Source organism: Marmota monax, unplaced genomic scaffold, assembly GCF_021218885.2.
Source record: "Marmota monax isolate L192 unplaced genomic scaffold, Marmota_monax_Labrador192_F-V1.1 WCK01_AAM20220418_F8-fsc00021, whole genome shotgun sequence".
Lineage (NCBI taxonomy): Eukaryota > Metazoa > Chordata > Mammalia > Rodentia > Sciuridae > Marmota > Marmota monax.
Genome location: NW_026695228.1, coordinates 18,210,474 through 18,222,819, shown reverse-complemented (window position 1 = coordinate 18,222,819; position 12,346 = coordinate 18,210,474). Strand labels below are relative to the sequence as shown.

General features: G+C 44.9%; 1 protein-coding gene across 1 annotated transcript; it reads left to right on the top strand.

Annotated features, from left to right (window-relative positions):
• Positions 1–416: 416 nt before the first annotated feature.
• Positions 417–7,884, top strand: LOC124087632 (putative serine protease 45). Its single transcript, XM_046436606.2, has 6 exons — positions 417–501; positions 2,299–2,325; positions 5,158–5,314; positions 5,815–6,089; positions 7,018–7,181; positions 7,472–7,884. The coding sequence occupies exons 1-6, from the start codon at positions 417–419 to the stop codon at positions 7,703–7,705; spliced, it is 942 nt and encodes a 313-aa protein (XP_046292562.1). The 3' UTR covers positions 7,706–7,884.
• The last annotated feature ends 4,462 nt before the right edge of the window (positions 7,885–12,346 follow it).

The following is a 12,346-nucleotide window of genomic DNA, read 5'->3' as shown; positions in this document are numbered from 1 at the left end:
CAGGTTTCTCCCAGGACTCCTTGATTTAGGACCACCTTATGTATCACTTTCTTAAAAGGATGGTCCCTAATTCCCTAGTCATACTATTTTTTCTCCCATCTTGTACTTTTAACATCTTTCCAGATGCTCACATCAATAGTGATTGTGGAACTCTCTAGTGTAGGCAGAGGTGCCAAGGATCTGGTCGGGGCCTTCAGCAGACAGGTTCTGTGGGCACTGTCATACCCTCAGAGCCACTTGGGATGCTTGCATGGGCCCGGCCACCCTGGGATCCGAGGTTGTCTTTGGAGCCATTGGCTGCGCGCGTGCTGAAGCGCCACCACAAGTCAGAGACGCATCACAGCACGCGCCAGAGACGCTGTCCTGAGCCAGCCCGCCCGAGCCAACCCCGCAGGCGTCAGGTGGCCCCGGGACTCATGGCCGCCGGGCGAGGATCCTTGAGGTCCCGGTTCCTGAGTTGCCACCTGCTGCTGCTGCTGCTTCTGCTACCGCCAAACTCAGGTAAGGCAACGCCTTCTGGGCCATCCTCCGCCCCTCCGCCCCTCTCGCCCCTGTCCTGCCAGGGTGGCTGTCTATTCTGGCATCTGGGACTCTCTGTCCCCATACCACCCCAGTGGCCACTTCTGCTCTATTAGCCCTCCCAGGATCTCTGCAGGGGCTCCCAGTGACCTGAAACCCCTGTCCTCTCTGGCCTCCTCCCTGGGTCCGCACCTGCCCTCCAGCCTCCCGGGACCGCCAGTGCGGAGCACCCCTGTCTTGTGACTCCTCCGCATCCTGCCGCTTCCGCCCCCCCCCCCGCCCCGCCCCTGCCAGTCTGGACTCTGTGGCTAATGTCCTGACCTCCCTGGCGCCCTCTCCCCAGCACCTTTGGAGCCTCACACTCTCCTCCTGCTCCCCATCCTCTGCTCTTCCCCAGTAGCTAGTCCAACTGAAGACTCCACCGATTCTGCTGGTTTGGCTCAGGCATGTTCCTGAACAGCTCAAAGGAGTATTCTAAAATTCACTTTCTTCCCAGATCTCGTGTTCCAACCCAGTGTGCCTTACCAGCAGCTGCTTCATTTTCTCAGAAAATAGACCGTCAGGTTCCCTCTTTGCCTTGGGCTCCCTCCATCCGCCTCCTGTGGCCCATCCTCCTCTCCCCTTCTCTTTGCTGTGTTTCTTCCTCCATCCCCAGCCCCTCTGGCTGTTAGGCTTCATGCTTCCATCCCACCTAATCCTTAGCCCATTGCTTTGTCTTTATTGACCTGACCTTTTTACTGCTCCCTTCATTTTCTTTATTTATTTTGGCTTCCTGATTCTCCTCTACCTCAGGACTAACCCTCTACCTCCTCAGCCTCTGCCCCAGGCCCCCTCCAGCTCTGCTCACCCCTGACATAGGGGTATCCCCTAAAGCTCTCTCTAGTTCCCTGCTCCTCCCCTGTTTACTGCTCACTGGGTGAACTAACTCACCCTGGGCTCTAAGCTGACATTTTATGTGATAATGCTTTCTAAAACAATGTGCCACTTGCTGAAGTCTCCACTCAAATGACCTAGAAACATCTCGACTCTTGGGGTTCAAAGCAGCCTCACCTTACAAACTGGCTTCTCTTACTCTGTAGTTCCAAATCTCCCATCCAGCTCTCCATGTCTGGTCTCACACCAACTTCCTCGTCCAGAGCTGCTCCTCTCTTGTCTGGTTCTGCAGTATCTCCAGTGGGATCTCAGAGCTTTCAGTCCTTTACCTTCCTGGCTATATTATGAGCCTGGCACTGCCACACCTTTATTGGCGTCCCAGAGGGTCTTAACCAGCTTCTTGGCCAGGTGCTTAAGGACCTCTGTGGTTGGCTCCTGTGCTCCTTTCCTGGTATCATCTGTCTCTAGCTATCACAGGTCTTGTTTTCATCCTCTGGCGTCTGCAGCATACACCACAATGTTTCTTCTGCCAGGAATGTCATCTCTTTTTCATTTCTGCTGTGCCTTGTCATCTTTAAGACCAGCCCCAGTAACCCCTCCTCTCAGAAGTCTCTTTTGTCCACCGCCTCTTCAGGGGCTCACCTGACACCTGGGGTCTGTCACTCTGATCTCACATGAGTGATTGTGTACTTAGGTCTGCCTCCTGTGCTGGGCATTGTGTTCCTGGAGGGCCGGCTCTATGTGACACATGGGTTCCCCACCGTCTACCTCCAAGCTAGGCTCATACAGGAGATGAGGGAATATTTGGAGAATACATGAGTGAACTAATTAATGAAAACATGCACATCTTGGCTGTCATCATGCCACCAGCCTTTGCTTCATCTCTGGCCATCTTTTCTCCTTCAGGTTTCACAGATGACAGAACTACACCAGGTGAGTTCAGTGGGCCCCTGCCATAGGAAAAGCTTCAGGTCTTTGGGGGATGTGTCACATTGATAGCGTTCTAGCAGGGCTACTTTTCAAAGAACAACCTGAGACTACCAGGATATATGGACTTAAAAATCCAGGGGAAAAATCTACAGGGACTCCATGGGAATGCAGACTGTCTTTGAATTCAGACCAGGCTGCATCCTCTCTGGGGACATGTCCAGGAGGCTATACTTTTCCATGTGTTTTGGGGTTCTAAACTGTGCAGTTGCAGCTGGAGCCTCCTGGGCCCTGGGGCCCTGGGGCATTGTCTGCAGAGCCTGGCTCTTGGGTTTCCTATCTTTTTCCTTATATATCAGGGGCAAAGGCTTGGGTTTCCCCTGTCCTTTGGATTCACGAACCTCTATTGTCTCAGGTCTTGCCAGGCTCTACTCTGATTCATTATTGATTGTTTGGTTGATTGATTAAATTAAATTGATTGAATTGCTTTGCCCATTCGCCACTCCTATTCCCTTTCTCCCCACCTTCTCCAACTTTTTTCTGATACGTTCCATGTGCTCTTTGTGTGTTCTTATAACAATACATATCGCTGTCATGTGTATTTTTTGTTTATTATTCGTTTATTTTTATGTGGTATCGGGGATCGAATCCAGTGCCTCAGGCATTCTAGGCAAGTGCTCCACCCCTGAGCTACAACCCCGGCCCCATGTTTCCTCCTGTTTTCATTTAAAAATGTCTTCATTTGGAAATAAGCAATGTATTGCCCCAGACCTACCACTCTTTTTTAAAAATATATTTTTCGTTGTAGATAGACACAATATTTTTATTTTATTTACTTATTTTCATGTGGTGCTGAGGATCAAACCCAGTGCCTCACACCTGCTAGGCAAGCACTCTACCATTGAGCCACAACCCCAGCCCTCAAACTTCTTGATTTTGATGTAATCAAGTTAGTTTTATGTTTTATGGTTTGTGGTGTGTGTGTGTGTGTGTGGGGGGGTAACCAGGGATTGAACCCAGGGGTGCTTTACCATGAAGCTACATCCCTACTTCTTTTTATTTTATTTTTATTTTGAAACGGAATATTGCTAAATTGCCCAGGCTGGCTTTGAACTTGCAATCCTCTTGCTCAGCCTCCCAGTTAGCAGGGAGACAGGTGTGCACCAGTAGCCCAGCATGGTTTGTATTTTGGGGCTTTAAGGACTCTTTCCCACCCATGGCACACAGTCTGTTAATTTCACAGTTTTACCTTTAGATCTTCAAGCACTATTAATGAGGAATCTTTTCTTAGTTCATTCATAGAAAGCTAGTTTTCACACCACCTACTCAGTGGTTCTTTATGCATTGATTATGGTGACCTGTTCATTTACATCAAGTTCCTGAGTTGGTCCACCTGTCTGTCCATGTGTCAGCGCTATACCATTCCTGTTATTTTGGCTTTCATGTGGGTCTTAATATCTGCCAGCACAGAGGCCCTTCTTTACTGGGATTTTTCAATGATCGAACTCTTTCCAGACCTTTGTTTTTCTATGTCAATTTTAGAACAAGTTTATCAAGTGTCTTAACAATTCTAACTTGGAAAATGAATTATAGATTAATTCTGGGAAAATTATATCTAAAATACTTAGTCATTCTCTTTCACAGAAAGGACCATCTCTCCATTTATGTTGATTATTTTCTGTGTCCTTTATTAGAGTTTTTAATTTATCACTGCACAAGTCTTATGTGGTATTAGGTTAATTTCTATGTACTTGTAATTTTTTTTGCTACTGAAAATGTGTTTTGAGTGTATTTTCTTGGTGGTGGTGCTGGCGTAAAGAAATAGTAGTGATTTTAAAAGTAAATGATTTCATGCAAGGTATTATGTACATACAATAAAATGCACAAAGTGTGACTGGATCTAGGAATTATCACCATGAACACACCTGTGACCTCAACCAGCCAAGTTAAAAGGTAGAACAGGACATCCCCTTTAGGCTCTCAAAAATTACTTCCTCTGCCCCTTCTCACAGAGTCTCCTTATCCTGATAATGTAGATTTTTTTTTTTTTGGTCTGTTCTTCAACAGTATACGATGTTGATGTTTCCTGTAGGTATTTGACATATCAAAAGTTACAAATTTCCTTTGTTTTTCTTTTTTTTTTTTCCAAGTCATAAGTACACATTGAATGTTTAAACACCCCCCTTTTTTTTTTGTCTCTTGAGAAAAGCACAAATTCTCTCTCCCTCCAGATCATTAGAATTGTTCATGTGGAGAAAGCATTGGAACTCTTCCAAGGGTGGGACCACCCTTGCACTCCTGGGACAATCCCTATGTGATCAAGGAGTGTTGTTTTTCAAAATATGATGTTGGCTAATATTTTATTTAGCATTCCTGCATCTGTGTTCGTTCAAACATTCATTCACACAGTTGTACATCTCGGCTGATTAAACTAGTGTGTGAACTGTGAGTGGGGACCTCGGTGGGCTCCAGGCTGCTTGGTGTAAAGACTGCAGCAAACATTGTAGATTTTCAGGATATGCATGTCTCTGCTTAGGATTCCTTCTCTGCTTCTCCCTTGTTTTGAAGTCCTGCGCTGGTTGCTCTCATGAATCTCAGTATGTCTCTCCTGCTGTGAACTCTCTATGTCCCTTTCTTGATGCTCGTAGCTGTCATTGTCACTTTGTCTAGCTTACTGCCTTTGGGCAGGCCACTTGCCTCTCACCCTCAATATCCCTCTCTGAAATGGGAAGAAGCCCCTGACTTTACAGCATTATGCAAATTGGCCTTGGAGAGCTTCTTGGTTCTGGTCATTCTTATCCTCCTCTATGTGGTCACTGTGTCTCTCTGATATGCTAGTTTCTGAACTTTGTGGTGAGCCCTGGTGGACACAGGATTCGGACCAGCCCCGCCATTGGCCCTGGGAGGTGAGCCTCCGGATAGACAGTGAGCATGTGTGTGGAGGGTCCCTCATTGACTCCAAATGGGTGGTGACTGCCGCCCATTGCATCAAAGGGTGAGTGTTGTCTATGGGTCCAGGGCCTGGAGCTTCAGAGCTACAATGGACCCAGCCCAGTTTCCTTATTTCTTTGTGGAAGGAGACGGGTGGGGAAGAGTGGGAAGTGGTGGCCAGCACAGGAATGTGTCATACTCAGGATCTGAGAGGCAGCCAGGGACTGACTGGGGCAGGAATCTCAAGCAACAAAGATTGTATTCTTAGCTGGGAAGTAGGAAAACCCAGAACCCCCCTCCCACAGGAATACATTTATGTGCATCTATACCCACAAACCTGCAGCATGCCACAGAGAACAGGCCATCTTCAGTCAACTTGAATAAAGAAGGACGAGGCAGGCAGATCCCTCTCTCTCTGAGACCTCCAGGGTAGATTAGGCAAGGTGGAGTGAGCACAGCAAATCAGGCAGGACTTCTGATAAGGGAGAGGGTCCTTGGAAGAGGTAGGGGCATACTTGTCTGGGAAACTGATATCTGCCAGGCGGGGCTCTGTATCTCCTGCAGCTCCAAAAACTACACAGTGGTACTTGGTACTTCCAAGCTGAACCCAATGAGATACGAAAAGGTCATCTGGATCCCTGTGAGGGACATCATTATGCACCCCAAGTTCTGGGGTCGAACATTTGTCGTGGGTGATATCGCCCTTCTCCAACTCCTCACTCCTGTCACCTTCAGCAAGTATGTTCAGCCCATCTGTCTCCCAGAACCCAACTTTAACCTGAAGATTGGCACACAGTGCTGGGTGACTGGCTGGGGCCAGGTCAAACAGCACTTTTTAGGTGAGCGGGATGGAGTGGGGTGGGGGCATGAGGTCAAAGTGACTGTCAACTCTGGTCTTTAGTTCTTTTTTTTTTTTTAAATATTTTTATTAGTTATTAATGGACCTTTATTTATTTGTTTGTATGTGGTGCTGAGAATCGAACCCAGAGCCTCACACATGCTAGGCAAGTGCTCTACCACTGAGCCACAGCCCCAGCCCCTGGTCTTTAGTTCTTTAAATGGGTTAGGACTATGTCTCCCATGGTGACCATTGTCATGGTTTCCACGGCCACTTCATTCCAGTTACACTCTCTAGACTGGGTGTAATCATCTGCCTCTTACAGAAACTCAGGGTCAGGGGTTCATAAGTTCACTCCCTCCCTCGTTCACTCACTTGGCACACTTTGGGCATCTGACACACACCCAGCCCCTGCCATTGAAAATGCATGCCCTGCCCGGAAGGGAGTCACAGCAGTATGTGGTGTGCATGGCGTGTGGCGATGGAATCGGGGAGAGCAGGCTGACAAAAACCTGGGGAGATCTGGGCTGAGCTCTGGGCAGAGGGACTGCTTGAGACGTCTGAAGGAGGAGCAAGTGTTAGTCAGGGGACAGAGGGAATAGCCGGTACAAACCTATCAGCCTGGAGAGAAATGGCACATGGTTGGGGTCTCAACTGATAAGGGGCCACCCTGGAACTTGATGAGTACTGGCTTGGTTCAGCAGCTAAAGCTCCCCAGAGAAGAGGATCCCTAACCAAAGTCTGAGAAGGTAAGGGGTCTATACTTAGGGTAGACACTGCAAGGGGGGTGACCAAGTGAAGGAAGGGATGGATATGTGACAGGGCATGGTTTGACTGAGCCTCAAGATTGGAGGTGACAACATCTTGGGCAGAGGTCAAGGTTGAGTGATGTGAAGGGTTGTTGCTCACCCAACTGAGCTCCTCCACAGCCAACTCCACGCTGACCTCAGAACTGCAGGAGGCCGAGGTGTTCATCATGGACAACAAGAGATGTAACAAGATTTATCGCAAGCTCTCAGTTATCCCCCGAATTACCCGCCTTGTCCAGGGAGATCTGGTCTGTGCCACCAACTATGGAGATAACTTGTGCTCTGTGAGTTTGGGAGGTGCAGATTCTGGCAGCTCTCCTGCTAGTAACTCCTGGGTGGGGGCCAGTTCCCTGGGGCAGGGCTTGCTTAGCTCCCTCTCAGTTACTAACAGGATCTATTCTCACCTTCCTTCACCTGGAACTTTGACATTGGCTGCTATTCTGAGTTGGGTCTCTAACTGAGGAGCCCAAGGAGGCCCCAATTAGCAAGAACGGCTCTCAAATAGAACTCAGAGGGCAGGTACTCGGGGTCTCCTGGGGCTCAGGAGCCTCCTTCACTCCTCTCTTCTCTACAGGGAGATTCTGGAGGACCATTGGCTTGCGAAGTCGACGGCCGATGGGTCCTGGCTGGGGTGTTGTCCTGGGAGAAGGCCTGCACCCAAACACGGAATCCAGGAGTGTTCGCTCGCATCACCAAATATAGCCAATGGATCAAGAAGCAACTGAGCCATGGAACTCTGACTGGTCCTTGCAGCTCCTCCTGGCTCCTACTCCTGTCCTGGCTGCTGTGGCCTCTGATGGGCCCCTGACTTCACCCCTTCCTCTGCCTGCTTTGCCTCTGCTGGATGGCAACAGATGGGGGGTTGGACCAAGGTCACATGTCCATATTCAAGGGTAGGGAAAGAGTGGCCCCTGGGAAACTGGGTCCTGCTTTGGCATCCCAGCAGGGAGGGGTGTGGTGAATGACTAAGCCCTGGGTGAGAAAAAGGGGGAGTATGATCCAGAGGGTTCTGGAATCTGGGACAAAGATAGTAGGGTTTAAATTTAATGCAAAGTGAGCTGGTTCTTTTTTCCGTTCTCTGGAGCATCCCTGGGGGTTGGGAGTAGGTGGGAGGTCAGGGCCTCCTGGAATTAATTCTGCCAGGGAGCTCCCAAATGGGAAGCTCTCTCTCTCCAGTGTTGGAGCATAGGAAAAGGACCTGGACCTGCAGACTCCGTTCTTTCATCTGTACAGTGGGTATATTACTGTAAGGGAGGAGTCAAAACATGCCTTATAGGCTGACAGTAGGAATGATCCACAGAGAGTACACTGAACATAGCTTCCTGTTTTCTTTAAACTAATTGTAAAAGTATTATATGTTCATCATAGAAAGCTAGGAAATACAGTGAAGCCCAGAGAAAGGAAACCTTCCCCAGTCCCACCACACAGAGATACACATTCTTCTCATTTTGATGTATTTCCTTCTATGTTCTTTTCTTATTAAAAAAAACATTTCAAGCAATATATAAATACATTCTTGTTGTGATTTATTTTTAAAATTCAGAGATTGTATATAAAGATTCCTCTTTTCTCATCTGGTCCCCACTGGTTCTGTTTTCTGTCCCCAGAAGTAATCATAGTAATCATAGAATTTCTTTTTCTATATGGTGTGAGGCAGGGACCTAACTCTGTTTCTAACCCAAGAACTGATTTTGTTGTCACCATTTTTTTTTTGTATAGTCCATCCTTTTCCTGCTGATTTGAATTTCCACACTTATAATGAAATCCCAATATATTTATGCATTCATTTTTGAACTCTTATTATTTTCCCACTGACCTTTATGCCCCCGGACTAATACTGTACTGTTTCCATCACTTTGTTATATTTTCTTAAATTGTAGCAACAATTCTCCTCTTTTAAATAAAATATTACCTATTTTTCCCATATAAACTCTAGAATCAGCTTGCCAACATCCATTAAAAATATTAATGGCTGGGAAAACTGATTATATGTGGAAGAATGAAAATAGACCCTTATCTCTCACCCTACACACAAAAAAATCCAACTCAAAATGGATCAAAGACCTAGAAATTAGGTCAGAAACTATGCAATTCCTAGAAGAAAATGTAGGGTCAATATTCCAGCATGTAGGCACAGGCAACAACTCTCTCAGTAGAACCCGTAAACCTCAGGAAACATTTATTAACCAAGAGTTAATAAATGGGATGGCATCAAATTAAAAAGCTTCTCCACAGCAATGTTAACAGTTGGGAAGAAAGAACCTACAGAATGGGAGAAAATCTTCACTAGCTATTCTTCTGATAGAATATTAATATCTAGATGAAATAAAGAACTCAAAAAACTTTACATGAAAAAATCAACCCAATTAATAAATGGACAAATGAATTAGATACTTCTCAAAGGAAGAAATACAAAAGGTCAACAAAAATATGAAAAAGTGTTTGACATCATTCAAATTAGGCAAATGCAAATCAAAACTACACTGAGATTTCATTTCATCTCTCACTAGTCAGAATGGCAGTCACCACGAATTCGAATAATAAATGCTAGAGAGGATGTGGAGAAAAAGGTACACTTTTACATTGTAGGTGGGATTATATAAATTAGCACAATCTCTATGGAAATCAGTATGAAGTCTCCTCAAAAGAGTAGGCATTGAACTACCCTATGACACAGCTAAACCACTCCTCAGTATTTATCCTAAAGAATTCAAGTCATCATACTACAGTGACACATGCATATCCATGTTTATAGTGGCACAATTCAGAATATCCTATAAAACTATGAAACCAGACTAGATGTTCATCGACAGATAAATGGATAAAGAAAATGTGGTACATATACACAATGAAGTTTTATTTAATCATAAAGAAAAATGAAATTAAGTCATTTGCAAGCACTAAAGACCATTACAACAAGCAAAATAAATGAAACTGAGAAGGTCAAGGTTCATGTTTTCTCTCATATGTACATACTTAGGAAAAAGGAAAAGAAAGATAGGGAGATGTCATGAAAATCAAAGGGACCAAGGTGTGGGAGGTGGGGAATATAGCAGAGAAAGTGCTGGGGGATAATACTGGCCAAGTTATATCACTGTAGCATGTGCATGCATGAATATGTAACAACAAATCCCATCAATATGTACAATCATAATGTGCCAATTTTAAAAAGGTGGAGAAAAATGAAATTGCAGAACACTTCTCAAAAATATGCTATTGGTATTTGTTTGGAATTAAAAATACATAGTATTTTGGGGAGAACTCTCATTTCTACAGAGATATATGTATCATTTCTAACCAGAGATATATTTCTCCATTAGTTCAGCTCTTCTTTATCTTTTCAGCAGTTTTATAGTTTTATTCATGGATGTCTGGGTAAGTATTAAGTTTACTTCTAAGTACATTGCAAATTTTGGTTGTATTGTAAATGATATCTGTTCTCATTACCTTTTGCACAATTCTACATGTCAGGTATTATAAAGCTATTGATGGATTTTTAGAGATAGTGATCTTGATTTCTGGTTGACTTGCAGAACTGTTTTGTTTATTTATCTTTTTGCAGTGCTGGTGGGCAAGCAATGGTCTCACGCATGATAACTCTGCATGTGTCTACCGCTGAGTTATATCCCCAATCCTTAAAACTATCTTTTCTTTATATATATATATTTTTTTTAATTTATTTTTTTAGTTGTAGTTGGACACAATATCTTTAATTATTTTTATGTGGTGCTGAGGATCGAACCTGGGGCCTTGCAGGTGCTAGGCGAGTGCTCTACCACTGAGCCACAATCCCAGCCCCTAAAACTATCTTTTCAATTCAGTAGTTTTTTTAGTTGGTATCTCTCTATCCAGGTGATCAGCACCCCAACAGAGGAGGTTTCTGCCCAGGAGATGTGAGCTGCCTGGGAAAATAAAAAATCTGAAATAAACAGGAAGAAATAAAGACAGAGGTAGAAATTAGATTTAAAACAGAGCGCCTGATGGGTCTTCCAGTCCTGGTAGGAGCTGCAAGTGAACAACTGAAAAAGGCTCCAATTATTTAAGGGGGAGCACATCAAAGGGAGGGGTAAGGTTTCAGTGGAAGGAGTCCTGTTTCGGTGCTTGCTTCTCGGTGTGGTCTTATAGTAGACAGGTTGATTGGCATTTTGGCAAGCCACACCCATCTCCAGGAGCTATTAGAACTTGAGCAGTGAGCTTGGTAGGAAGCCACAGGAACCAGGCTTTCTCAAGGCAGCTGTTTCCTATTGGGAGCTCCTGATACCAATCTTTCCTACCTAATGGCTCCAACATTGCTCGGTTTACCCACAGCTCGAAGATGGCTCCCAGCAGTTCTCTTCACTTATTTGGGAGTAATCAAATCACCTCAAATGGTAACAGGTTCCATTTGTCCTTTCTGAAAATCAAACCATTCATTTCTTTTTTGTAATGTTATTGCCTGAAACTCCAGCACAATACAAAATAACAGTGATAATAGTGGGAGTACATAGGATGGCCTTTACTTCATTTGTTCGTCCAGCCCCCAGATATTTATTCAAGAATCTTCTTTGTGCCAGAGACTATCTTGGGTCCTGCTGATGCAACAGTGGACTACTAACTTGATTTTATGGTTCTTATTTATTCACATACTGAATTACACTACTAGGTCAATGGTAATCCTAGGTAAATTTGAATGCCTAAAATCCTAGGCATACAATTTGTTGCCATTTTGCTTAGAATCTTTTTTTTTTTTTTTTGTGGTGCTGAGGATTGAACCCAGGGCCTTGTGCATGCGAGGCAAGCACTCCACCAACTGAGCTATATCTCCAGCCCCCTGACAGATTGCATAGGTGACCAATCTTTGACTTTGACTATTTTAAATTTTCTTTTATTTTTATTGCTTTAGTCTGGTTTCCCACCTCTTTGCCCAACTCGTCTTTAGATTAAGTATGTCCAGAAAATTTGCATGATATTAAAAAAAATGAGCTATTTTCCCCAACATTATAGTAGAATGCAAAGAAAGTTTTTTTAAAAAATCCCGGGAAACCAACCGTTACCAGAAATTATAGACCTTATCTTCTGACATATGTCCTTGTAACATCATTCTTTTCTGATGCAACCAGTTTTGCACAAAAAGAGGGGAGTTGGTTTGCATTTCAAAGAGCTCGCTCTGTGAGCAGGATTGTAGGAAAGAAGGTCAATGAGGACACTTTGAAGGCCTACCAGGGCTTAAGTAGGAAGCTACTGAGAGTAATGGTCAGAGAGTTGCAGGATAATTCTAAAGGAAAAGAGAGAGGCCAGCAAGGTCTTGAGCTTGGGCCCCGGTAGAGAGCTCTTTCCCAGGTATTGTCAAGGCCAAGGCTGGGCAGGAGGGTCATACTGAGAGCTGAGTTAGGGCTCTGTCTGGGCTCAGTGCTGGGCATCAGCAGTACCATTCCAGGAAGGTTCCTGACAGCAACATCACCTCATGGCC